This window comes from Argiope bruennichi, chromosome 4, assembly GCF_947563725.1.
Source record: "Argiope bruennichi chromosome 4, qqArgBrue1.1, whole genome shotgun sequence".
NCBI lineage: Eukaryota > Metazoa > Arthropoda > Arachnida > Araneae > Araneidae > Argiope > Argiope bruennichi.
The window spans coordinates 77,295,203-77,322,323 of record NC_079154.1 but is presented as its reverse complement, the minus strand read 5'-3'; the positions used below and the strand labels follow the sequence as shown (position 1 = coordinate 77,322,323).

At 28.7% G+C, this 27,121-nt stretch overlaps 1 protein-coding gene across 3 annotated transcripts; it reads right to left on the bottom strand.

Annotated features, from left to right (window-relative positions):
* Nucleotides 1–1,252: 1,252 nt before the first annotated feature.
* LOC129965712 (leukocyte elastase inhibitor-like) lies at nucleotides 1,253–27,121 on the bottom strand. Of its 3 annotated transcripts, none has more exons than XM_056079827.1 (2): nucleotides 26,947–27,121; nucleotides 1,253–2,536 (listed from the first exon to the last, which is right to left on the bottom strand). In XM_056079827.1, exon 2 carries the CDS (start codon nucleotides 2,457–2,459, stop codon nucleotides 1,299–1,301), a length of 1,161 nt encoding a protein of 386 aa, XP_055935802.1. In that variant the 5' UTR covers nucleotides 2,460–2,536; nucleotides 26,947–27,121; the 3' UTR covers nucleotides 1,253–1,298. The 3 variants fall into 3 exon arrangements, with proteins under 3 accessions (XP_055935802.1, XP_055935803.1, XP_055935801.1); XM_056079828.1 differs by having other exon boundaries at nucleotides 1,253–2,555; nucleotides 26,947–27,096; XM_056079826.1 differs by lacking the exon at nucleotides 26,947–27,121 and adding an exon at nucleotides 8,549–8,639 and having other exon boundaries at nucleotides 1,253–2,555.

The window sequence follows — 27,121 nt, the reverse complement described above, 5'->3', positions numbered from 1 at the left end:
ATTAATAATATTTTATAACAAATAAGAAGAAAAAGATTGGAATGCAAGTTGGTATATCTATAAATGAATTAAATAAGGGCAATACTTTCATAAATGTACAACAATTTGAAATGTCCATCCATTATAATCTTTGACGTATTTGATACATTAGAAGCTCTTAAAGTTTCACTAAGATAAAATGCAGGAAAGAAGAAAAAGATTGATATGCAAGTTAATATGTCTATAAATCAATTAAATAATCACATTTCTAGCTTCATAAGTGTATAATAACTTTTCTTTCTAAAGGTCCTTCCTTAATAATCTGCTTTATATTTAATGGGCATTAAATCTGTTAGGGGCTTGAAAATCCTCACTATTTGCAATATAAAAATTTTAATGTTAAGGTTCCAGCATAGGTTTATTCTTCATCATTAGACTATGCTAAAAAATTATGTGATGTCAAAATCATATTTTTAAAATGAGATGTAAAATCTCAAATATCTAGAGTATAGATGTTGTTTACAAAGACTTCAGTAGAAATAACTTTAAAAAGTGTACTGTATAACAATTTTTCTTTCACATACTAAAAAACCTTTAAACCTTTGACTTTAAAGTTTTTTATTATTATTATTATTATTATTTTTAGTCAAATGATTTTTTTTTTGAGAATGTAATTTTGATGTGACAAGAATAAATTTACTCACAATATGTTTAAATGTCCATAAGATTTTTCTTTTCTAAATTATTTTAAAAAATAAATGTTTTTTAAACACAGAAATTTGATAATTTAATTATTTGTCTTGTAAAATATGACACAGGGGATAGTTGTTACACTTTAAAAAATTATTTAGTGCTGCTATTTTCATGCAGTATAACATGATTTTTAAAAATAAGGAATGTAGCGTCTGAAATTGATTAATTTAGCTACATATAGTTATACTGGCATAAAAAGTGAATTTGGGTTTCCAGTGTTTGAATTAATTTTTCCATTTTCTTGCTTATTTAAAGTTGATGATTATTTTTTTAAAACAGTTTTGATATCAAAATTTAAGAATTGCTAATACATTTTATCGCTTGATTCTCTTAAATTTAAGATAATTGAATTGTTTAATTAATCTTTATATGCTTTTTTTTCTAGATTTTTTAAATTCATCACAATGGTTTTTATGTAATAATAATCAGTTTCTTACAAATTTAATATAACATTTTACATTATTTTTAAAAATTCTTTATGTTAAACATATCTCTGAAAAATACAAATGCCTTATATAATTGCTAAAACTGCGGTAAAGATGAGTTAAAAAAATATATTCAAATTACTAATAAAAATGTTCAATAACATAGTGAAAATTAACTATTGATTTTAAATGCCTTGGATGTCGAACTACTCCCATAAACATTATACTGTTAGAATGATTCTCTCTGATGAAGAAAACAAATGGCCTGTCTACAATAAAATCTATTATTTTGGTTGAATGGGAACGTCTGGGAAACGCAGTTGCAGTGGCAGCCGATGCTTCTGTTCCGTATTCATCCACTGCAATTCTAGCTTTATGATAGACGGCATCAATTTCTAGCATCTTGTCCTTGGTAAATCCAGTCAAATTGAGAGTTCCTGTGGCAAGATCTCTTAAACCTAATTTTAAAAGAGTAGGTGAGAGTTGAAAACTGTCTTCAAGTTGAAACTTTGGAAGAGCTAATACCATGTCTCTTGGAAACATATCATCTATCAAATCATTCAGTCTTGTGACTGTCAACGAATTTATTAGTATTTGCACCCCATGAGCTTTATTCTTTGGGAGCATTACAACCATTGTCAGAGATTTCCCTACATATGGCATTTCAATAGCTGTGCACTGTAGCTCATCGCTAGTAGCATAATTATAAGTGTCATGTGCAACCATCATTTCTACAAGAGAATATTCATAGTGAGATGTAAAGAAATATCCAGGCCTTGTCGATTGTGGTAAAAAAGGCTGAAGCCATAGTCCCCTGAAATACATAGTACTGGTCACTATGAATTCAGTGAAACTATGGACACTGTTCGGTGGTAAAATTTCTTTAATTTTATCTTTGGTTTGCCTCTGTATGAGAAAATTGATGGCAACCCGAGCCAGTTCTGGATTCTCGCGAAAGTCAGTGTATGCTAATTCATTCTTCAAGAAAGGCACCAAGCAAGAATAGATTCTGATATCTTTCTGGAGAAATATGTTGTTTCTCATGGTAAAAGTTGAAGCTTTGATCTTTGATGAGAACCAAGATTTCAAGGATTGGTAACTGTGGGCTACCGCATTTTTGTCCATTCCTTGTATGCTTAGTACGCCTTCAAGTTCTTTTTCTGTTGTACCTTTTGAACCTAAATATACTAAAACCAATGAAGACCATACACTGAAGGGGCTGAAAAATGTGTCTGTTGTTGTATTGAGAGCTCGTAATAGCCTTATGCTGAAACGATTGGAGGCGGCAAAAAATTGTTCCATTCCATGAATCAGTTTCTGTGTTGATGGAATACGGTCCACTTCTTTGAAACATTGTCCATAAACTCCTACTAAACATCCTAAGAGGAGTAAAAGTATCTGAAAGAATATACATATAAATGTAAAACGAACATAATTATTGCATGTCTTATCATAACCAATTGAGTAAAGAAATGATAGCACAACCAATTATTGGAGAAGATAAGTAATGGAAAAAGAATGGGAAAAATATTATTCATATGAAAGTGCAAGAATCCTTATTTTACATAATTTGAAAAATAATGGGAAGTATTAATGACAAAGATTTAATAATTAATTGTTGCATAATGATCATATATTCTATCTGAACAAACTTACAAGCGTTGAAAACAGATTCTTCATTTTTCAAAAAAAAATAAATTAGTAATATAACAATCTATATATATAACATACTAATATATGACTAATATTACTATCAGCATAATACTAATATATGTTTTTACTCATGGTCGAATGGCAGTAGTCAAATGTAAATAAATCGCTCTATGAATGTTTCAAACTGCTTCTTTAAATGCTTTTTTTTTTTTTTTACAACAGTAGTTGATACCAACCACACTTTGCTAATTAATGGAGCTGTAAAATATCGTTAATAATGCTGTGCAGAAGAATTCGTCATGTCACCAAAAGTTTTATTGCATCATAGGAAAGGAAATCAGTGTTAATGAGCGTCGGATAAAAAGTTTAATCAAGCACGAAATAGATTTAATAGTCGGCAGATGGGCTGACTGACTTGACTCTCAAAATTAATGTTCATATTTTCCAAAATTATTATTTGACAAAGAGGAATTTTGGCATAATCTTCAAACATAAACACGCACACAAAAAAAAATCTTTTTAATAATGTCAATTTCATTTCCACACAGTTTTTCTTTCTTTGATTTAATTTTCTTTTAATTTAATTTAATACACAATCTCTTTGAATGCTTTTAATGTTAAAGACAAAATTCAAACTCATCTATCAAAATACCAATTCCATGCTTTTCCAATATTAAAATTAAAATTAAAAAATTGCTTCATTTGGACATTAGCTTTGCATGTACGCTAATTTGAAGCAGATTGATTCAGTTATTTTCATATATTTCATATAAAGTCAATAATTTGGACCAACAAGTTGGTTTTTCTTTAGACAAAGGCGGCTAATGTTTCTTAATGTAATGATTATATATTTAATTGGCATAAACTTGTTGGTTTAATATCTTACTTAGACATATTCCTGCATAGCGAATGCGAAACAGATAGCGATAATGTTATAGAAATAGGAAGGGGGTAAGTGTTATTTTTTTAGACAAATTTAATGAGAGGGCGAAATACTAAAACATGCCCCAGGTGACTTTTGTGTGTGTGTGTGTGTGTGTGTGTGTGTGTGTGTGTGTGTGTGTGTGTGTGTGTGTGTGTGTGTGTGTGTGTGTGTGTGTTATGCCATTGATGACCAGTGATGTGAATAAAGTAATATGCTCGGTCTTTCTCGCTGTTCTATTCGTCAGCGAAATACCAAGTTTAGACTATTTCGAATGTTTTGAATGAACTGTAATGCAGAAAAAAATTGATTTATTACCTGCCAGGATTAAAAGTTTCTTGTTTTAAAACTGTAGTTCTGTGTCAAATTTTCGTTTCAATCGATCGACAAGAAGACGTCTAACGACCATACTTGGTTTTCTTTATTATATTACGAAGCATGGAACGCTCATATGCGGGACTCTGAGCATAGAAATCTGAATGCTGATAGCCTTACTCAAAGTCCACAATTTTAATTTGGGGGAGGGAAGGGATAATTTAATAATAACTTCCTTTATTAGGAGAAAGGTTTGGGGAAACCGTTCCTGTTGGTTTACTTAACAGATTACATTAATTTTTATTCACGAATGAATCTTTGTAGCTGCAAATAATTGGTGATTGCTCCAATATGTGTATATTTTGTGTAAATATTTAAACTATTAATCTTTTAACTGGGCATCGCTTTCCTTTACGAACTTTATGCACAGAAAATAACTTATAGAAATCTCGAATTACGATTGAACTTGTGATCAGAATGAATTGATGTCTTCAACTAGTGCAATAGTTCCTATAAAACGAGTTAATTTACTGTCGTCGGAGTTATCATCATCTCTACTAATAATAAAAAAGAATGTGTGTGTGTTGACGCTCTACACTGTTTGACCTAGAACTACTAAACTTAGCATTTATATACTTTGGAAGGTGGAAATGTACACGTCGGAACAATTTCTTTTAATCCTTTATTAGAATTTTAATTAATCAAATATTAAGCTGAATTTTGAGATAACATTAAAATATTAATGCACAAAAATTATTTTTACACCGTTTCAAAAGTTAAAGAAATATCTTTTTAATAATATCAATTTAATAATCGTGTAAATTCTTTCTGGTCTTTTTGAAATTTATATATATATATAGTGGATTTGCAATTCTACTAAACGTAAAAAGAGAGATTAACTGGTTTATTGCGTTTTTAACTATTGCGTGTCATGGGACGGATCTCTATTAAGAAAGTTAATGTACTCAATGAACATAAATTATGTAAAATTCTTTAAAAAGCATTGTTTTAATGTTTGACAAATTGACGGAATCATGGTCATGAAATTATGTCCAAGTGATTTAATTGAAATTATATACAATCAATTCCTGGTGAATCAGGTGGTCTCGAAAGACGTCTTTTCAATTATAAATCTTACTATTCACGATTATGTATTTTTACCAACTACAATGTTTATATTATTTGGGATTGTAAAAGTTGTATTTACGAATATAATTTAATTACATAAATTTAAAATGTTTCACTCTTTGATTAAAAAATACAGCATTTAAGATGCACTGGTTTTGTATTGAGATACATTTTTATAAGGTACATATATGTTTATTCTTTTGTGTGATATAAAATTCAAAAAGGTTGTGAAATCTTGATATAAGGTTTAGAAAGGATTTTCTAATTCGCTCAAGCAGTACGTTTGTTCTTTCGTTTATCTATATACTTATAATAAAGCTCAATGTGTGTGTGTGTGTGTGTTGGCGCTCTACAGGCCAGAGACCATTTGACCTACAGCTACCAAATTTGGTACATGTATACCTTGGAGGTTGGGAATGTGCACCTAAGGTTCCTTTTTTCGAATTTTTAATTAAAATTTTAATTATTAATTAAAAACTAATTTTCCCGCCAAAACAACCTTCCATTTTCCCCACCACCAAATGAGTAAGGCTTCAGTTTTTTTTTCTCCCAACAGTAATGAGGCTAGGGTTAATATTTTTCGGCGGATTATTTCAAACGATTCTGTTTATTTTCTTAATGTTTGATACATTTAAAATTAAACATTGTTAATGAATCGATCTTTCAGATTCATTCTGAAGTACTTTTGAATTAAAATAAAACAGAATAAAGGAAATTAAAAATGTCTAATCCGCATAGCGTTACCCCAACTGGCGTAGAAAAAATCACGTATTTGCGTTACGTAACTGGCGTTGAAAATTCACGCATGCGCATTGTGTTCTGAATTACGCATTGTGTTGACAATTATTATCAACGGATGCGGACTGGATTTAAATTATTTTTAGGTTCGTTGTATGTTTTTGTAATTAAAATGTATTTATGTTAGTTATATATTTTTTGTATATGCTTATAGTTTTAAGTACATCGTTTTTTAAGTAGTTTTTTTAAAACCTGTTTTCAACCGTTTATTTTAAACGATTCGTTTTATTTTCTTAGTGTTTGATGCATTTAAAATTAAACATTGTTAATTAATCGATCTGTTCATGATGAATCTAAGAAAATTTTGTTGACAAATTCTTGAGATATTACATAAATTAAATATTCTTTAGTGCCCATAAAGTTTAAACGCTGAGTGACTCTATTTTCAGTAATCAGATTATAAAAAAATGCTTTGTTTTAGTAAAAAATATTATTATATTAATTGAAGATTAATTCTTTCCACTTTAATTTAAAGCATAAATTCTACGGGTGCTAACAGAAAATTAGAGAGATACATATTACGTTATAACTGAAGGCCTTTATAATATTATGAATGAATTATATGACAATCAAAATTTGAAGTTTTAAAATATTTTGATGAAGAAGCTATTAAAGTAGGAATTGCCTAAAATATTTAATTATTAAAATTTTAATGAACATTAAGATTGGCGAACCGGCTGGTCGCCAAAGGTGGCTAGTATTATATAAAGTTATAAGTGTTAGATTTATGTACGATAATATATATTCTATAAAAATTGAGTCTTTATTTTACAAATCCATATTTAATGGTTTTGGAAAACACTTAAAAAATTGATATTCTGGCTTTATCTGGAACACAATCATTCTTGATAATATTTTTCAAATATAATATTTGCTCTAATAGCTTTTTTCAACCATAACTTCTCTCTCTCTCTCTCTTCAACTAATTGAGCTACAGATGATACAGGTAAGGCATTGATATGTTTCTTTATATTTAATTTTTTTTTATTTTAATAGATTTACTATATTTGTAATAAAATGGAGTCATGTAGCTATAAAAACTCTACAACTAAAGGCATTTTGCTCTTCGTGACTTATATAAAACATTAACTATTAAACAAATTGCGACAATGAAAGGCTTAGAATAATTAATTATCTCATATTAAGATAAAATGTCAAACAGATAATCCAACATATGTAACTGTTTTAAGTTTAATAATACTATTGTTAGTTTTTGCAATCAATTATTTAATTCTACTTGTTTGTAAAGATGGAATTTCGTAATCTATTTTCGCACTTTCTGATACAATAGAGATATTCAGAACTTAATTGCCAGTTAATTGCATAATTTATTTAGTTTTATTTCATTACCAGAGGTGTTATCTTGAATTAAATTTGAGACAACTGCCTTATTAATTATAATAAAGAATTATAAAGTACATTAAAAACTAAAAGACAGGGAACAAGAAAAATGAAACATATAAATATATTTTTATTTGTGTACTAAATTATAGAAAGTAATTTATATTTATCAAACATTTAGAGGTGAAAGAGAAAGTTATAAATGCTCGTAGAACTGTAAACCTAACGATATGAAATCAAGTCACGAGAAATATGAGAAGGATGTAAGCACTCATTCAAGTTATTGAACGTTTAGAAAACTATTAATATTTAATGTTCTTAATTCATTTCTCACGTTGTCAGCTATGACATATATAAAAATCTAGTGTCCGTTAAAGGTTAAGGGTATTAAAATTTCAATTTACTTAGAGCAGTGGTTCGCGTTAATTTTAAATCTGTACCATAGAAACACAAAAAATCTGTGTACCATTATAAAACCCTAATTAAGAACCAATTATCACAAATAAAAACTTCAGAATTAAAGAATAAAAACCCAACAATTTATATTATTCAATTATATTTGTAAATATAAATAAACTATATATTGTAGTAAATACTTGGCATTAATACTTAATGGAAAATAGTACTGAGAATTATTAATAAGATAAAGATCAATATAATTTTGCATAGACTGAACTTGTTGAAAGGTGTTATTATTATTATTATTTTACTCTGCCAGAAATACACTTTATACACATTCATATCACCTTTCTAAATAAAACAACTATGTTATCTTTTTAAAAAAGCTCATTTATGAGATTTTTATCACACAAAATATCTAAAAATTAATTTCTATCTTCAACTGAAACATTATTTCGTGAAGTATCTTAGCATACGGTTTGTATGAGCGCTGCTATTGGTGCCAACTTTAGGGGAACACTAAAAAAAAAAGCGGGACACACACATATATATCTGATTAATTTGTATATTAAAATTTAAAAAAAGTTAATTATCCATTCATTTAAAGTTTTTTTTAAGAAACTGCACCATTAAAAATTATATAATATACCAGTAGCAGTACATGTACCATAGGTGAAAAACTTTTGACTTATATTAATGGCTCAGGCTTTCACAACTTTTACTTTGACCTCCTGATTTTCAATAGTGCGTAAATGTATATTTGCTTTTTAAAAGCTATTTCAGTTTTATGATTTTAATATATATTTATAATAAATGATATCATTAGACAACTTACCATTTAGGGATATTAAATTCTTATAACGAGTTTTCCGGATTAAATAATTAATATGATTAGAAAACATTTAGTTCAGTTGCTTTGAAGAAACTAACAGCAATGCATGTGATCACTGGACAGAATTGCTAAAAATCGCAACTCACTTTTTGTTTAACTTTTTTAATCAGACGACCCCTATCAATAAATTACATTCTGTGTAGGCTAGGCTATCTCTTAATGAACACCTGCTGTGTTATTTTTTTTAATGCGATATACTTTGTGTTTATTTAATAAGCCTTTCACGCAGTACCTTCACTTTTTTTTAATCTTTTTTCCCCCTTAAAACATTTCCATGTTTCTTTAAACATTATAATATTTTTAAAATATGAAGTGCTGATAGCAGTTTTCACTTTTTTGGGCACCTGCTATGTTATTTATTAACTTTCACTTTGATGTTATAAATTAAACAGAGAATGGAGGGGGAAAAACAATGCAAGATTAAAAAAATGTTGCGCAGCTGTCACGAAAAGTATAAACATGCTATCATTTGAGTTGTTCAAAACTTTTAAAAGAAAAATTAATTTTTTGGAGAAGAATTAATTTTTTTCCTTTGTTAATGGGGTTTCCGCAATTTCCTTGACACAGTTCTTTTTAATGGTAAATTTTAAACCAGTTCGCGACTGAAACTTCATACAAGTGAGGCAGAGAATGATTATCATATATTTTGAATTAACTGCAGGTAATATTTTAATGGTATCAGGAAAGTAGATACACCAAACGTCAGTGCAACTCATTTTTTTCTTTATTTGTAGAAAAATATTTTTGAATTATTATTAATAATATTCTTATCATTATTCAATAACTTCAACTTTTAAAATTTAATGTTAAATTATTGAACATATTAAACTTCTAAATATCTTCAGTAAATATTTTATGGATGAGTATACAATTTACTTTCGAATGAGGTCGATGATATACAAACATGAGGAATTTCTTTTCAAAATAGCTTCATGTAAGGAAATTCCTGTAAAATACAACGATTGTCCTGAAAGAAAATTCCATTAGCAAATTAAATTGCATCTATATTACAATCATAAGAGTGGCATAAAGACTGAAACGCCGGCTAGTTCGAATCATCTGCAAGATAGAGAAGAAGTGAAATGATATCAGTAAAACGAATTTTACCTTTTGAGTTTATGATAATCAAAATGTAGTAATTTAAATGATGGTTGCAAAACGATGGCACAAAACTTATTACAAATTTTAGATAGGAAATATTCCCTCATTGCCCTTAGAGCCCAGATCTCATTCTCTGTGATTTTTATAATTTCAAGGCTTCTTTTGCAAGCAAGATGTTCCAAGATTTAAAAGCAGTGAAACAAGTTTTTTTTATATGGGTTGCAATATATGATGCCTCATGTTTCAGCATTGACAGCAATGAATATTTAAATATAATTCAAGACATGTTAATTAACTCAATTACTCAATAAATAATCAAATATTTCTCTTTAACATTTTGAATACTTTTATTTGTTCAATGGAGTTTCTTTCTAAAATCCTAAATTAAAATATAGTGGAATCTCATCTGGCAATCTATCAATTTAGTCTCTCTTATAGTCCAACATTTTCGGAATGGAAAGCGTTAAAGGGAAAAGAAGTCCCTGCATGCTGATTTCAGTGAACTTGGTACGACGTAAACAATGGGGTTTTGAATTATATATTGCAATATTTACCATCGATATGTTTATATATAATAGCGTTCAGGTACGTGGCAACGAAAAAAAAAAAAAGATTTTTTTCTTTTTTGTCAAAGACAACAGTCGATTTATTTTAAAAACAAAACTGTTAATCACTGTCTGTTAAGCCTAATGTCATAGGCATAGCTTGCTTCTATTTTTCATTCTAATGTAAAGAATCTTTTCTCACAAATGTTTATGAAATATGATTTACATTGTTTCTTACAGAATATGAAGGATATGTCACTATATAAACGTATAAAATGGTTCAAATCAGATTAATTAGAAATGAAGCAAACAGGTTTAGGCGAACCAGAGAACAACACAATGTATGCGCACCATAGTTATGTGTCTGCATTAATGAGATGAAAGTTTTAGACACTTATAACTAAAAAATATTCATAATTAATAATGGTAATTTCAGAAAGTATCTAATAACTTTTGTGTATATGAGAAGTTTTAAAAAAATATAATCTCCACTTCTATGTTTTTACAATAATGAATACTATCATATGTTTTATTAGAATACATTGTACAGATACTGTACAGGATATACTAGCGGTCAAATCAAATTCTTTCGTGTGGAATTAAATTTTTCTGGGACCCTTACGAGATAAAAAGGAAGCAAAAAAAAAAAAAATTTGGAAGAAAGGTGAAGCATTATTTGGCCAAGCTGATTTTGTCTCTATACCCTATATAATGAGTAGATATTGTAATATAATATTTCATCGGACTTTAGTAGAAAGAATGCTGACGGAAAATCATGATAAATTTTTTACTCAAAGAATATAAATAAATGACCGGACTCACGTAAATAAGTTGCAATGGTTATATTAATAATCGAAGAATGAAATCTGTTAACCAAAAGGTGTTAATTCGTGTTTGTAAACAGTTAAGTGCAGATGTTCCGTAAGGGTTTAGCTAGTATATAATATAATTTTCTGTACAATTTCGTATATTTTGTAATATTTTTTGCAATATACATAGGTTTTGCTTTTAAAATGCTGTTTTTAAATGAACTTTTACTAATCCGAGGAGTTCATTAATCGATAGTTCACTGGTCGTGCCGGATTATTAAAAACCTACTGTAATTCTATTGACGAATCACAATAAAACTATTTAGAGAGTATTCAATATGCAGAAAAAGAGAAAATACATTATTCAAACGGAATATCATATTGGATTGATATATTTTGTGGAATACTAAAAATCAAAACATGCTAACTGCCACTTTTATAACATTTCTAGTCTCATTTGGCAACTATTTGGTCGGCCGAGGATAATGGTTAAATTTACTTTTGGTTTAATTGTTTAAATATAATTTCATGTACATGATTCTGTCAAACGGTCTGACATTAAAGTCTCGTAATTTTAAATATCTTACTTAAGTTCTGTTTATTGCCTTTATTTATTTATATCTTATGGAAACCAAAGCACCATTAAAAACGTAGATGTCCAGTTCATCTATCCGCAGAACTATGACTTCTCTTTCTTCATTTGTCTTGTAAACTACACAGATATTAAACCAAATTCCTCTTCTCTAATATTCAATATTGGAAGAAAATCACGCGATTGAATATCTGATGACGCACACTGAAAAGGATTTGAATTTCAGGCCAAAAATGTAATCTATTGTTGTTAAGTAGGCAGAAAAATGTTTTTAAATTAGGAAAAATTTTCATGCTTTTTAATTCGGTATCATTAAAAATATGATTTTTAAAATTTTGAAATGGTGTAAAATTTATTTTTGTGCAATATTTTCGATCGTTATCGCAGAAAATACCGTAATTCAGTTATTTTTTTATTAATTAAAATTCCTAAAAAAAATCGTTCCCAGTTGTGCATTTCTATATTACTAGGTATTAATGTGCCAAATTTGGCAACTGTAGGTAATGGCAGCTATATGCTTATGTGCCAAATTTGGCAGCTGTAAAACGATCTAGCAGGTAAAGAGCCAACACAGACATTCATCTTTATTATTAGTAGAGATAAGAGATTATAGGCTCATAAACTTTCATTTAATTTTTAAATAAACGTTTAAAGAAAATCTAGGTGCTTGACAGCTGCGTTACAAAGAGCCATTTATATGCGTCAGAGGAATGATATACAACAAACAGACAGATGAAAAAGAAAACAAGTAACTAGGCTAGACAATTTTTTCCCCTTCGTTTATCCATTGCTACGTCATATCCTTCTCCCAATTTTAATGTTTTTTCATCACGTTTGAAAGTTGTCTCGCACGTGCATGGATTAGTAAGTAGATAAGGATGGAGAGTATTCTTGCAGAGCATATTCAACAAGTGTGGGTCATTAGGTACTTGACCTAATTACGTAGAGCGGGAAAAAACAGCAGAGCGTTCTTTCAGAGTTCTCTACCTCGCCGTTTCCTGCTATTGTGTCTTGGAAAAATAACTCTTGGTGACGTAAAAAACATCGTAAAATTCTTATGATCTTTTCAGCCTCTTTGAGAAGCTCTAACATACCGAATGAAATTTGTTTTGTCCTGTTAAAGAGTTTAGTAATTGTAAGTAGTGTTTCAAAACAATTTTTATTGTCTGCAAGAACATGGAATCCTGTTTTTCTTTCATCGTAAATAAAACATGCTTCATATTTGCATTTGTACATATTTTTCATTTTTTTTCGTAAATGAAATGCATTAAAAAAATTACTTGACAAAAAGTTTGATTATTTCTTTCTTTTAGACTTTACTGAGTCTTTGTAATGACGTCAGCCTTTGTGAGAACGATTACTCAAAAGTAAAATGAGCTAGATGAATGAAATTGGGTATATAGTCTTAATACTAAAATTGTCGATTCTATATCAAATTTTGGATGAAATCCGTCAAAGGTTGATTGCCTTTTGGTTTGTCTATCCAGGAGCGGATTTAAACTAGGAAATTACTTAGGGCTGCGAGAGTCGTGACTTAGTCGAGAAGCGGGCCGCAAGAGGGCGATTAAAAAGTTTTCTTTTCCCAGTTGCCAAAAGCATAATTTTGTAAAAATTGCAAATCACTTGAATGCTAAAATATTAAAATTCTATGCATTATATAATATTAAGATAACAATAACACTTTATTAAATGTACTAGGTCTGATTCCTATATGTTTTATTATGTTCACTAAATAATATTGTATACTAACGTAGTTACCAGACAGTTTGGATTAATGATAGATATATAAAAACAAATATATATAGACAGTTTGGAATACTGATAGATATATAAAAACAAATATATATTCACAAAATTAATAAAATCAAAATTATTAACCTAAGTAAGTCATTAACATATTTAAAAAAAATAAGTTGAAATTTGAACTAAATTGTTTCTTTTATTAAAAAATGCCTCTTCAATTTAACTGCCTAGTGTCGCAAAATCGCTTACTTCGCCATCGTATTTATCCGAGCGTTTGCGAAATAATTTGAAGCTAGGTAGATTAATTAAGTAATTTTGACACCAAAATTTAGATTTGTATCAAATTTTGATCCTAGTGTCTCACAGGAATGCATAATTTGTGTTCTATTCGATATACTACGAAGTTGAACACAAAATGCTCATTATATAAATATAAAGTGAGATATAAATACTTCGGCTGAAAAAAAAGCTTATTTTTTATTTTTATTTTTATTATTATTAACCAGTCTTCCGTTCAGTCTACTTGATGCTGATCTCAGTGATTTAACTATATTAGGTTCTTATCTGTTTGATTCAAATGTACTTATCCGCAATTGTACGTACGTATACATCATCGCTCAAATATTTTAACTTAAAGAAAATAATGACGTAATAAAGATGTTCGTTTATGAATGGGCGATTGAAAGAAGATGAAAAAATTCCGAATAAAAACAAAACTTTGCTTTTAAAGAACAGCAGTTACCCATTTTATAAGATGAAGAGAAGGTGTTTAAGAGCAATGAACTTTAATACTCCAGCTTTTTGTTCTATCAAGGAGGGGGGAAATCTGGGTACACTTAAGTTCTCCATGGACGCTTTCATCATAATTGTCCAGAAGATCATTTATCAAACATATCTTTACTTGCTATTTTTAGGCAAAACTAGGGACTTTTGTGGAAAAAAAATTCTTGTGTCATAAAATATTGAGAAATGGAAGGCCTTCCTTTCTGTATTTAGAAAGAATAATACTGCCAATTTTGATATTTACTTAGAATTTTAAGATATTTAAATATATTATATCTTAAATATAATATATTTCTCTTAATTTTAATATTATATATTCACAAATATTTAAATATTTCTCTTAATTTTAAACCGGAAGAAATCTTTGCTTACCATTTTTAGGCAAAGCTAGTGATTTTTGCGAAATTTTTTTTCTTATGTCATAAAATATTAAGAATTGGGATGCCTTGCTCTTCATATTCAGAAAGAAAAATACTATTAATTTTGTCATTTGCTTAAAGTTTTAAAATATTTAAAATGTTAAAACAGAAAGTTGTTTAAAATATTTAAACTGAAAATATTTAAATATTTCTCATAATTTTAAATGCGGAAAAATCTTTACTTGTTATTTTTAGGCAAAATTAGTGACTTTTGTAAAAAAATTGTTTTTCTTGTGTCATAAAATATTAAGAATTGGGATGCCTTGCTCTCCATATTCAGAAAGAAAAATACTATTAATTTTGTCATTTGCTTAAAGTTTTAAAATATTTAAAATGTTAAAACAGAAAGTTGTTTAAAATATTTAAACTGAAAATATTTAAATATTTCTCATAATTTTAAATGCGGAAAAATCTTTACTTGTTATTTTTAGGCAAAATTAGTGACTTTTGTAAAAAAATTGTTTTTCTTGTGTCATAAAATATTAAGAATTGGGATGCCTTGCTCTCCATATTCAGAAAGAATAATACTATTAATTTTGATTTTATTTAGAATTTTAAACATTTCTCTTAATTTTAAATGCGGAAAAAATATAAAACATATCTATTTTTAACTAAGAAAATTTTTTTTTAAAAAAAGACATTTTTAGTACAGAAATATGTGAAACAAATTGGTGTTTAAGTGAGAAAAAAAATGATATAATAAAGCTTAATTTAGAAAAGGTTTGCTTGAGATTAAATTTCAATGAAAGTCAAATATTTTATAAGCGACACTATCAGCAGAAATATTCGAAAATCGTATAAAATCAAATTTTACTAAGCAAGTGTTTTAATTCCATTTACCCAATATCTGTTCTAGCTGATATTCTATTTTAAATAGCATGGTATGATGTTATTTCAATTTCATGTGAGCTGGAACAGATATTTGATTCGTTAAGGATATTAATGAATATTCAATCGCATAATAACAGGGGATATTGATATCCCTTTATGGGCAACTTCTATAGCTCATCTATTCAAACTCATAAAAACTTAATTTTTTTAGATGAGTTTTACTAACATCGCCCAAACAGCTGCTTCTAAGTTATTTCTAGAGATACAATTCCATCTAGCAATATCGTATTCTTTATCTCAAGTTCTCTTTTTATACCAGATTCTCTGATAATATCCATCATAGGCTCTTTCTTACCACTATCTTATTTAAAAACTGCTGAATGAAGTCTTACGTAGGTTTTTAAAATAGGGTAATAAAGCTGCCTGTATTGCAACGATAAATTGACCATCTGGTCTCATTCCAAGGTCAAAATTCTTAGCATTTACAACTGCGGGTAAAATGCATTAGTGGGATTATACTTCTTCGACCACAGGTTCAGAATCTGGTTCTTGTCCTTGGTGTCTAAACAGGTGATTAATCAATCATTTATCTGCTTATATAGGGACAGCAATATTTTAAATGTGTCCTGGTCAGGGTATCGTCCGGATATCAATATGATAATGAAGCACTTTTTTACTTATTTATTCTGATCTTTCACTGCTTAAAAAGTTTAAATCTCTTTTAACCACTATTAATCAGAATTCGATGTTTAAAATTGCTGAATTTAGTTGATCTTCAAATAAAAATAAGGTATGCTTTTATTTCATTTGTTATTACTCTTCATAGTACAAATATAAATGCAAATTATGCTAATAAAGTATATCTAGCTTAATTCATAAATTCATATTAATAGTGCAGTTTAAAAGTATAAAATATTAATCTATTTGAAAGCATAGTATTCAGAATTCGATTCAGCAACAAATAAATAAATAAAAATTATAGAAATTTATCATTATTCAGAGCTTAGTTTCATTGACTGATTCCAATAAAGTATTTATTAATTACAATATATATATATATATATAATATTATAAATTTAGAAATTCAGGGAAAATAAGTTTCTGCCTTTTTCATTTATTTGAGGAAGCAAATGTTATTTTCTATTATATTTATGATATATTTTTGCTGCCTTCATTCTTACAAGTTATTTATAAATCCAAAGCATTTATAATTTGAAACATTTCCAGAAATTTTCCATTTTTATCTTGATTCACATTGAATATTTAAAAATTTTCATTACTTCTCTTCTATTCACAGTCCTTTATCTTCGTTCACTGGAACAATATTGTTATAAATTTTTTTCTATTAAATTAAATCTTATTAGTTTTAAATGGAGGTAAATAGATATTAGAATAAAGATTGCACAATTAAAGTTCTCTTTTATATAAATCTAATTTACAGAAAATGCATTATTACAATATTCTTACGAATTTGTACTGTTGCTTCCCAGCACAGTTAATTCTATCATAGGAAAGACCACTTTATGATTAACTCTATTGGATGCTGATCGGATGCCGGTTCAGTAATCTCCGGGTTTGGCAATAAGCTTGGTGACCCTTTGGCGACTTTGGTGATAAAATGGATGATGCTAGAATCTTCAAGAATTTTGGTGATAGCACTAATAGGAAGCGAGTTATGCTTGATTCTTCGAGAAGCTTCTCTGTCCTGTTCCGGAAGAGATAAAAGGCCTTTTGTCCAAGACGATGTCAGTCATATAGTGAGTCAACAACGATTTAGTTGGCTCAGTGCAGCGAAGCGTAAGCACTGAGTGGAGCTCAAGCAATTAGTTGATTGAGAATTAGAACCGTGCGCCCGGTTTTGGAGATAAGTACTGAAGCAGCATCGAGTTGTGTGTGGAGTAGCAAGTCGCATAGTAGTATGTCGGCAGTTGGACATAGATAAAGCGAGGGGACAGTGGAGAATAGCAGACATTCGGAGAGACCTTGATGAATAGCTACGTAGATTCCCTCCTCCTGCTGAGTTCTGTCTGGCCGCATTTTGTGTTGTAGTTGTTATCTACTATTGGTTTCTACTTGTGTGCTACTGTATATTGCTTATGTACGTCTCGGCTGTGTTTTGTCGTCTTTGTCTTCGTGTTAATAAACGTCGTTTATTTGTTATTGAGGCCTGCTGATTGGGTCACCATACAGCCACTACAAGCGAACCTGTTTGAGTTTTAACGGAATTAATATTTCCGTAATAGTATTTTTCTTTAGTGTTTTGTAACTTTGCGTTGAAAAAAATCCGATTAAAAAATGAAATTCGACCTCTATCATCATAACATTTACAGGCTCAAGAAAATTTATTTTATCATCTACATTTTGATAGTACAATTTTTACCGTTATTTTTAAAGAAAATTCACAAATTCATAAAATTTTATCCAAATAATGCAAAATTGTTAGGTAGTACCATTAAATTTGAAAAAAGAGCATGCAAGCAAGTCTTGAAAATTAAATATTTCTGAAATGCACATTTACAATTTTTTTAAATAAAAGTTATAATGCGAAAGTTAATTCAACAATTAAAAAATCATTGACATGTGAATAAGAACGAATTACATCACTCGTTGTATCAAAGTGAAAATAGCATGCAAAGGAAACTGATATTTGAAATATTGGAAAATTAATGATTTTAATATTTAAATGGTGAGTTAAAGTAGTTTTATGCGATAATGTACTCAGAAGTTATTTAGAAAAAAAACCACCTTAAAATTTCAATTAATTTAAAATTAATTAAAATCTAATAAATGCTTTGGAAAAAAATCCCTTCATAGTGAATTCTTACCACTCAAAAAGTAATTACATATCAAATTTAATATTCCTTTTGGATCAATAATTTGCTTTGTTGAGAATTTTAGATGATTTCTTTTATCATGCAAATTGCAGATAATGGATTTCTTCAGAAGTGCAGACGGGTGATTTTCAAATTTTGTCGGTAGAATTGAAATAGAAGTAAGACCATTTGCAAATATTATTCAATTGAAAAAAAGAGATTCTGTCTTTGGATGACCTTGAGAAAGAATTTATAAAATAACTAAAAATATCCCTCATCATCTAAGATGTAATTGCACGTTGTCAACGCCAACATTTTCTTATTTCTCAAGTAAAATACGTGGTTTATTCCATTACTAAAATAGATCGATGTGCTTTATATTCAACAGCTTTCATGTTGTTGTCATACAAAACATGCTGATATAAATTTAAAACAAAGCAGATGCAATCATTCAGCTTACCAAACATATACTTCCTAATGTATTTAATACTTTGGGAGCCTTTATTTATATATTTGAGAATAGAAAAAAGGTTAAAATAAAAAAAGGAAGCAAAATACATTATGGTTTAATTGAAAGACTGGCTACTTTTAGTGACCAACTAATGATATGTGCGCGCACACGCACATATCAGTATTAGAGGTAGAAACTTAGCCTTAAATAAAGGAAGAGAATGATTTGAATCAACAATGAAGACAGTTTGAATTTCAATACTACAATGAAAAGTATTGTTGAAAATTATGCATTAAAATATTTAAACAAATTTTAAGATTAAAGAAAAAAAAAATTGTACGATAGCTAAATTGGTCTAATCGAAAAAGATACATTTTTTTACTATAAAGGTGTTAAAAAAGGCAATTTTTCCCGTAATATTTTCGAATGTTATCTCTAAGAACATCAAAATTTTCCTTAATTTTTAATTAATCAAATTTTGGGAAAAATCACACCAAGATTTTCTGAAATATATTTGTGGCAAATCTGGCTATTCTAAGTCAAATGCTTTTTTCCTTATAGAGAGCGCCAACAGATAGCATTAGCTTTTACTATCGGTAGTTTTTTTCTATTTTTATTGACATAAATTAATTATGATTAATGCTAATTTTGTATAATATATTAAAATATTTTAATAGACATTGATTATGTAATCGAATCATCATTAGTCAGTTCATATATTAGAAAAGCACAGCTAGGTAAGTGGGTCATTAAATGTTACAAAAATTGTTTAAAAACACTCTTTAAAGATATCAGACTTGAATTTTAATTTCAACATTTGTTTAACCTTCTGCTTCTCGAAACCCTTTTCTTCATTAGTAGTTATGATGAGTTTAAAAAGTTAACAAGATCACGTATTCTTAGTGAAATAAACAAGCTGTTGAAAACGTTGAACGTTTTTTATAATTCTAAATTCACCTTTTGTTTTTCAAATTTCCTCCGGCCATTCTCATTCATGTATATTTACTTCGTAAATTGAAAGCTGTCTTCTCTTTTTAAAAACTGGATGATGTACCAATCTAAATGGGTTGGTAATTGTTAATAATATTTCAGATCTAATTGCCACAGATTAATTGAAAGTTACAATAAAAAATTTCATGTATAATAGCCAAGTACTTAAAATTATTATTTGTACTTGTCCTTGAAGTGAAAATGTAATGAAATCAGCATAAATATAAAATAATAAAAATTGTAGATCTTAGCTTATTGAATCTTAGTTTAGCACTTGCTACAATCCATCATAAAAAATGTAAATTATATATGAAGTTTACTATCCCACGAGTAATTTCTATTCGTGCTTAGTTTCATTGATATGCCAATAAACCAGTCAATTTGAAATTTTTAAAAAAAAGCTGGCGCCCAAACGGAAGTTGGAATTTATGCATCGACAATGATGCATCAAAGTGACGACAATATTTTAAACTCCATTACAGGTGTTGCTGGGATTTTCTGTTATAGATAATAATAATGTAGTATTCCGTATAAAATGATCAATAGAGTGTAAATTCTCTAACTGCATTTTATAATACATAAACTCTGATTACTCTAATTAATTCATATGCCACAGAAAAACTGTGATGGAAAAACATCGCTGTTTATTCAGAAGTGTGCCTTTATAAAATGGCGCTCAGGACTTATGGCAAAAGAGCTCCCCAAATCCCTTCTGCTTTTTATAAACCGTAATCTGTATATTTCCCAATGAAATCTTATGGAGATATCCACGGAGAACTAATACTGGAATTAATCCTAAATAACAATACATAAAACATATTTGAAGCAATATTATCTGTTATTAAAAATTAGACATCTTTGGTGAAAAACTATTCACCCATTACTAAACTATTTGTATTAATTTCCTTACAACATCTAATTTTAATGTTTTTATCGAATTTTTGGTACGCTGTAAGCTTTAATTACTATAAAAATCAATCAATAATTGGATTAGGAAAATTGGCAAAGGAAAATGTCTCAGGATACAAATGATAATTAAGAGACATATGTGGCAGTCACTTCTCTACATAATCACCAAACCTATTGAGGCATTTATCATACCGCTGGACCAATTTGTTTAACCCGTCTTGGTAATAATCAGGTTCTTGGTTACTGAGCCAGTTCTCGGCACCTTTTTGAGCATCACTGTCTGATATGAACCTTGTTTCGGATAAGTGTTTCTTCAGTGTTGGGAAAAGGAAATAGTCACTAGAAGCCAAATCGGGACTGTATGGGGGAATGACTCCAGACCTCCCACCTATATGTTTCCAGCAATCTCTCTGCCCGCTTCATAAGAATGATACCATTTCGCCACCTGTTGTCTACTCATTTCTTCGCCCCCGTACACTTCAATGATTTGTTTGTGAATGTTCAATGGGGACACATTCTTGGCTCATAGAAATCGTATCACGGCTCGCACTTCTGTGCGAGACCACTTCTCTAGACGTCTTGCCATTACTGTAGCTGCTTCAGGTCTCAGTACTAACACTATCTGCTCGAACGATCGGTCTAAGACAACTAGGGCCATCTGTCTCCACTCTGGGTAACAATATTCCTATTTATAATTTCTACTTTCGAAATACTGCTGCTTGTAAACTTTTTTTGGGTCACCCCTCGTATATATATATTACGGTGAACGTAATAAACTCATGGTCATGTATAATTGCCAGTTTAATCACATATACCGTAACATATAAATTACTTATTTGAGGTGGATTTTATATAGGAATTCGCGACACAGCGATAAATGTTTTTAAACATATAAAAATATATATAAATATAAAAATGCGGATACAAAAATTTTTATAACTAAGTTAATACGTAGTTCAATTTTACAAAATTTCTATCAAATTTTGAATAAAATATATTCAGAGGAATTTGTCCACCCGACTGTCCGTATGCAATTAAAATTGATATATACAATGCATAACTGAAGGAAGTGGTTCCTCCCAAAACTTTATTACATTTTCTATAATGAAGGTATTAAAAGTATACTGTTTTACCTCAGCATAAAACTGTAGACACTGAGTATGATTTGCATGGTATTGACGAAAAATAGTTACAAAAAAGTATTTTTTCGGTACGAATTTATCATTTATTGTGTGATACTTGGCGATTTTTTGGGCGACTTATCTCTGATAATTAGCAAAAGGTACCAGAAAATTAAATTTGTGTTTTAGCCACATTATTTCCAATCAAGTGATACAAAAATCTGGCACAAAACTACAATTGTAGTTACAAAACACATACCAAATTTCATATATTTAATTCATTACGTTTTAAAGTTACAGCGTTTATATGTTTGTGAAAGTACAGATCAACAAACATCAACCTCTTGACGGATTTTATCCCAAATTTGGGACAGAATCCAAATTTTATTCGTTTTGTTCTCTTCACTTCGTAGTTATTGTAGTAACTTATATTCAGACAAGCGGGCAGACAGATTACCTCTGAATTCGCTTTCTTCAATTCTCTCAAAATTTGATAAAAAATCTACACATATGTTGTAAAGACTATATGCCAAATTTAATCCGTCTAGATTAAACCGTTTTTGAGACAGACATATAGATGGACGGACAGACTGTTATAATGCCTATTTTTTTTTTTTTTTTTTAATTCTGAAAAGTTTGAAACTTGGAGATTCGTCAAAATCTTCAATTCGAATTTTTTGATGACTGCAATACTTTCTTTATATTTCGCATATGAGAAAGTAATAAAAACTTGAAGTTACAATACCGTGAAGAGAAAATAGATGAATCGCACATTTATATTTTTAATAGTTGTATGATATCTTAGGAATCGTCTCCATTAGATGTACACAAGGAACGGGGTAGATATAAAATAATTAAACTAATGCAATCTTAATGTCTGGCAATTTCACGGTATCATAGCTATGAAATTATATTCAAAAGATTTAACTGAAATTAAATATAATGTAGCAGTTGCATTACTCTTATCTTCTCTTTTGGATACTAGATGGCGATGCCTGATTAGGCCATCCCATATGTCATCCCATAGTGCATTGCGATTGTAATTAGAATGAGATGTGAAGCTGAACTGTAGATCCACGCACTGAATGTCTTGTCTTTGTGTTTGTTTAGTGTGTGAATGTGATTATTAAAAAAAATGTTCCTAAAAACATTCGTCCTGTTGCTTCCTGCATTGCTTCCATCCCCACGTTGGGCGCCAAATGTGGTGGTATGTTGATTTTATGATCCATGTAGGAAGCAACAGGACGAATGTTTTTAGGAACATTTTTTTTAATAATCACATTCACACACTAAACAAACACAAAGACAAGACATTCACGCGCGCGTATTTACAGTTCAGCGTCACATCTCATTCTAATTACAATCGCAATGCACTATGGGATGACATATGGGATGGCCTAATCAGGCATCGCCATCTAGTATCCAAAAGAGAAGATAAGAGTAATGCAACTGCTACAATAACCAATATTCCTGGCGAACCAGCTGATTGCCAGAGACGACTAGTATATAATAATACATCATCTTCTTTTAGGTTTGTTTTATAAAAATCTACTTCCACTAACTATATCACAGTGGTAGGGGTGAAGTTTCAAACCCTCTAAGGCCACGGCAAGTCAGCAAGAATTAATTCATTTTCTCCAACAAAGTTTCATATGCTGTGATTTAATATTTCATTTGAATAACTCGTTAAGTATGTGTGTTATCGGCCTCACGTATAAAAAAAATAGAGTGATAGACAGAATTTCATTCCCCCCCCCCGTTCTTACTTGGAAAGTTAGGCCTTCACATTTGCAGGCAAATTGCAAAGTCTTGAGGTCAAGTCTTCAGAGATTTACAATACTTTCTTTTTGTATATCTTCTATTCGAGAAATTAAAAAAATTATAGAATACAATGACGCTTAAGAAATCTGTAAAAAATTATTGTAATATATTCAATAACTTAAAATATTTTTTTAAAATGTTTATATATAGATATGTTAATTTCAAAAAGCACTATCGACGAAAAACATTTCTTTGAGGATATTTTAGAGATGATTGCACGCATTTAAAATTGGAAATTTTATGATGTAATTATTCAATTAAATTAGTAGCTTTATTCTATTTATGAATATTTAACAGTATTTAGTCATCAAGTAGCGTGATAATAGAGTGTAGCGTTATAGAGTCTAAATCGTTAGAGATAGGCATACAGCTCCAGATGTAAAAATGCTTTAAATGTTATAAATAATTATATTGTAAATTGTTTCGATCAATAAATATAATTTTGAAAAAATTCCGGAACCCAAGTTTTTATACGGTGCCCCGGTTCTATTTGCCATATGTAATAAACCAATGTTGATATAAAAATATCTAAATCAAAATTTTCCATTATTTTGTGACCAAAATTACTGGGACTTGGTTCTACCAAATTTGGCACGTTGTTTCTTTTTGGTTAGTAAGTGATCAACAAAAATTTAAAAAAAAATTTGTAAGGAAAATTAAATTGAAATGGTAACGTTACTCCTCCATAACTTAGGAATATATTTTACAGAAAAAAAAAAGGGGGGGGGGGTAAGGGGGGGGGAACCATTACCCTGTTTAATTTTTTTTTTTTGAAAAAAAAAAGCTTTTTTTGTAATGCTACTTTTATTTTAAACATTTTTATCTAATTTCCATTTGTTTTATAAGCATATTTAAATATGTTTTACAACAATACTTTTCATTGTTTTAATAATTGCGCTTATACATACGGGAGTTGGGACGATATAAAGAATTTTTTTTTTTTTTTTTTTTTTTGCATTAATGTCATAGATGGTATATAAAATTAGAGAAAATTTTAAGATTAAAATAAACGTAGCTGCATCAAGCCTCAGACAGTATCTTGTTATAATATTTCAGAATATTCAGTTATGATATTGTTATGATATTCAGAACAGTTAGAATCTTTTAAAAATAATTTTTAGTGCATACAATTCAAAACATATCAAAGTTAATAATGGAAATATATATTATTTTTAAAAAAATCATTTAAGAATTTTATAGTAAAACCAAATTTAAAAAGTTGAGTTATTTGTAAGGATTTTGTAGTTTCTCATAGAGATAGAAACATAACAGTAGTATTATCTCTTTTATTTTACAATGATGACGACATTACAGTAGATTCAATGATAAGATTGAAGAAAATTCTCTTAGAGTTTTGTGAGCTTTTTTAAAAAGGGCAAATCGATTAAGTTATCCAGAATGTTCTAATGATATAATTACTTCTTTTCTGAAGGTCAGGTAAAAATTAAGGCTGGGTTCACGCTACAATATACCTTCAGGTAAAACAAAACAGGTTAAGAAACCTAAAAATACCCCTCTGACCAAGCCTATACAAATACGGAAGTGGCATAAAAACTTATTATACGTTGAATTTACGCCCTTGGTAAAAACAATATAATTTTGGGCTTAAAAAATAAAGTGAAGTGACGTATTTCCGACATTCATTTAACAATATATAATTGATTCGTGTAAAAATTTACTCTAAGCTTGTGTAATATGTTTTAATCATTTTAACAATTTAATTATCTATTTGGCATTATACACTGGGATTTTTAATAAAAATATAAGGACAGAATAAGATTATCCAGATAAAATTAAAAGTCTGAAGGGTTTATTTTTGGATATGCAGTTCAATTATCCGGCTAAACAAGGATGCATTTTCGAAAAACCTGAAATGACAACTATAAATATATTTTAAGCACAACGATTTATGTTTTTAAGTTATTAATTAATTGTCTCTATCATACAGTTTAAGTTTCTTAGGTTCTAAAATGACATAATAAACACTGACACAAAAAGATTATTAAAATAAAAAAAACCACCTCTTGTAGAATAGAGAAATTAATTTATTCAGATAATTGTATTTTAGTTATAGTAAAATCCCAAATACATGTAAAAACAGTTGGAAATAATATTTTTTGTAAGAAGTGGAAATATTGGAAATACTAATAATGCCAAATTAAATAATTTTTTTTTCGCAAATTTGCAATGACATTTGTATTTTTAAGGTAAGGTTTATTTTATGTGATTGCTTATCAGATAAGTTCCAGCAATTCTATGCAACATTTTTTTTATATTCACCTTATTAACGTAAGATAGATATTGTCAATATGAAATATTTTAGGATTCCTTGTTAATTAATATTAGTCGATAATTCTTATTTATAATAACAAGTAAAGAAAAACCAAATTCTTCAAGTTGAAAATAAATTTTTTTTAGATTTATGTATTTTATCGAAATAAATTACTCTTTTAGACAAAAATATCCAAGATAATCAAAGATAAAGAAAAAAGACTAATATTTGAAATATATAGTGAATGACATTAACATAATCAATACCAAATATCAAATAAGCAGTGTTTTCTAAATATCAACAAGGCTGAAAGTATCAATTTTTTTATAAGTTACTGCCTACGGAATTAGAAATAAATAAAATATTTTTATCATTTAAAATTGTGAAAATACCATAAATGAAATTCATAGCTAATACCTTATCTATTCCAAAAACTATTTGTGAGCTTGTGTTTCTACAATCGGTCTAGAATCAAATGTCAATTTTAGGCTTCAGCATTTTTTATTTCTTCATATATTTTATAAACCGATTGTTTTATTCAAAAAAAGTTGTCTTAACAATTATTATAATAATAAGCTTATATAATTAGCAATTTTTAAAATAATCTAAAATAAGACGTTTTTGAATTAATAAAAAAAATCTTACCAGTTTTTACAATAATTAGAAACAATAAATAATAATAAGAAAAAAAAATCCTTACACGTTTTGTAATTAATAATAATAATAAATTCCTCTTAAAAAATATCTGTAATAAACCTTAATTCCTTATTTTTTTTAATGAAAATGCTATGAATATAATGAAATTTGTTTGTAAAACTGCTATATTAAAAACAATTTCATAATTCTCGAAATTAAAACGTAATTTTATCATCGGATGTAACGAAGAGAATGCGTGGTATGCTTAAATTTTTTTTATATTCAAACATTAACTGGCCAAAATATAATTCATTGCTTTAATTTCAGAGCAGAAACTAGTATTAAAGAAACAGCCAAAGCACGCCGCCAAGATTACAACAACTTCGATAAAAGTTACACAACTCTGCCATTTTTTCCCCAGAACTTAATAACAAAATGGACAATAATATAATAACCTGAAACATTAAAAGGTAAGTTGATTTCATATAAGATCAAAATTTCTTACTTGAATTGTCGTCATGGTATTTTCAGTAAAAAACTGGACACCATTATCAATTTTGTACTTCAGAGTCAGCGCGCCAAGAACAATTTTGAAACTTACGAAACCTTTGTTTTCTGTTTTACGTGAAATATTTTCCAAGTGAGAGGTATACACCTCGGAGGCTTTGACCTACACAAAC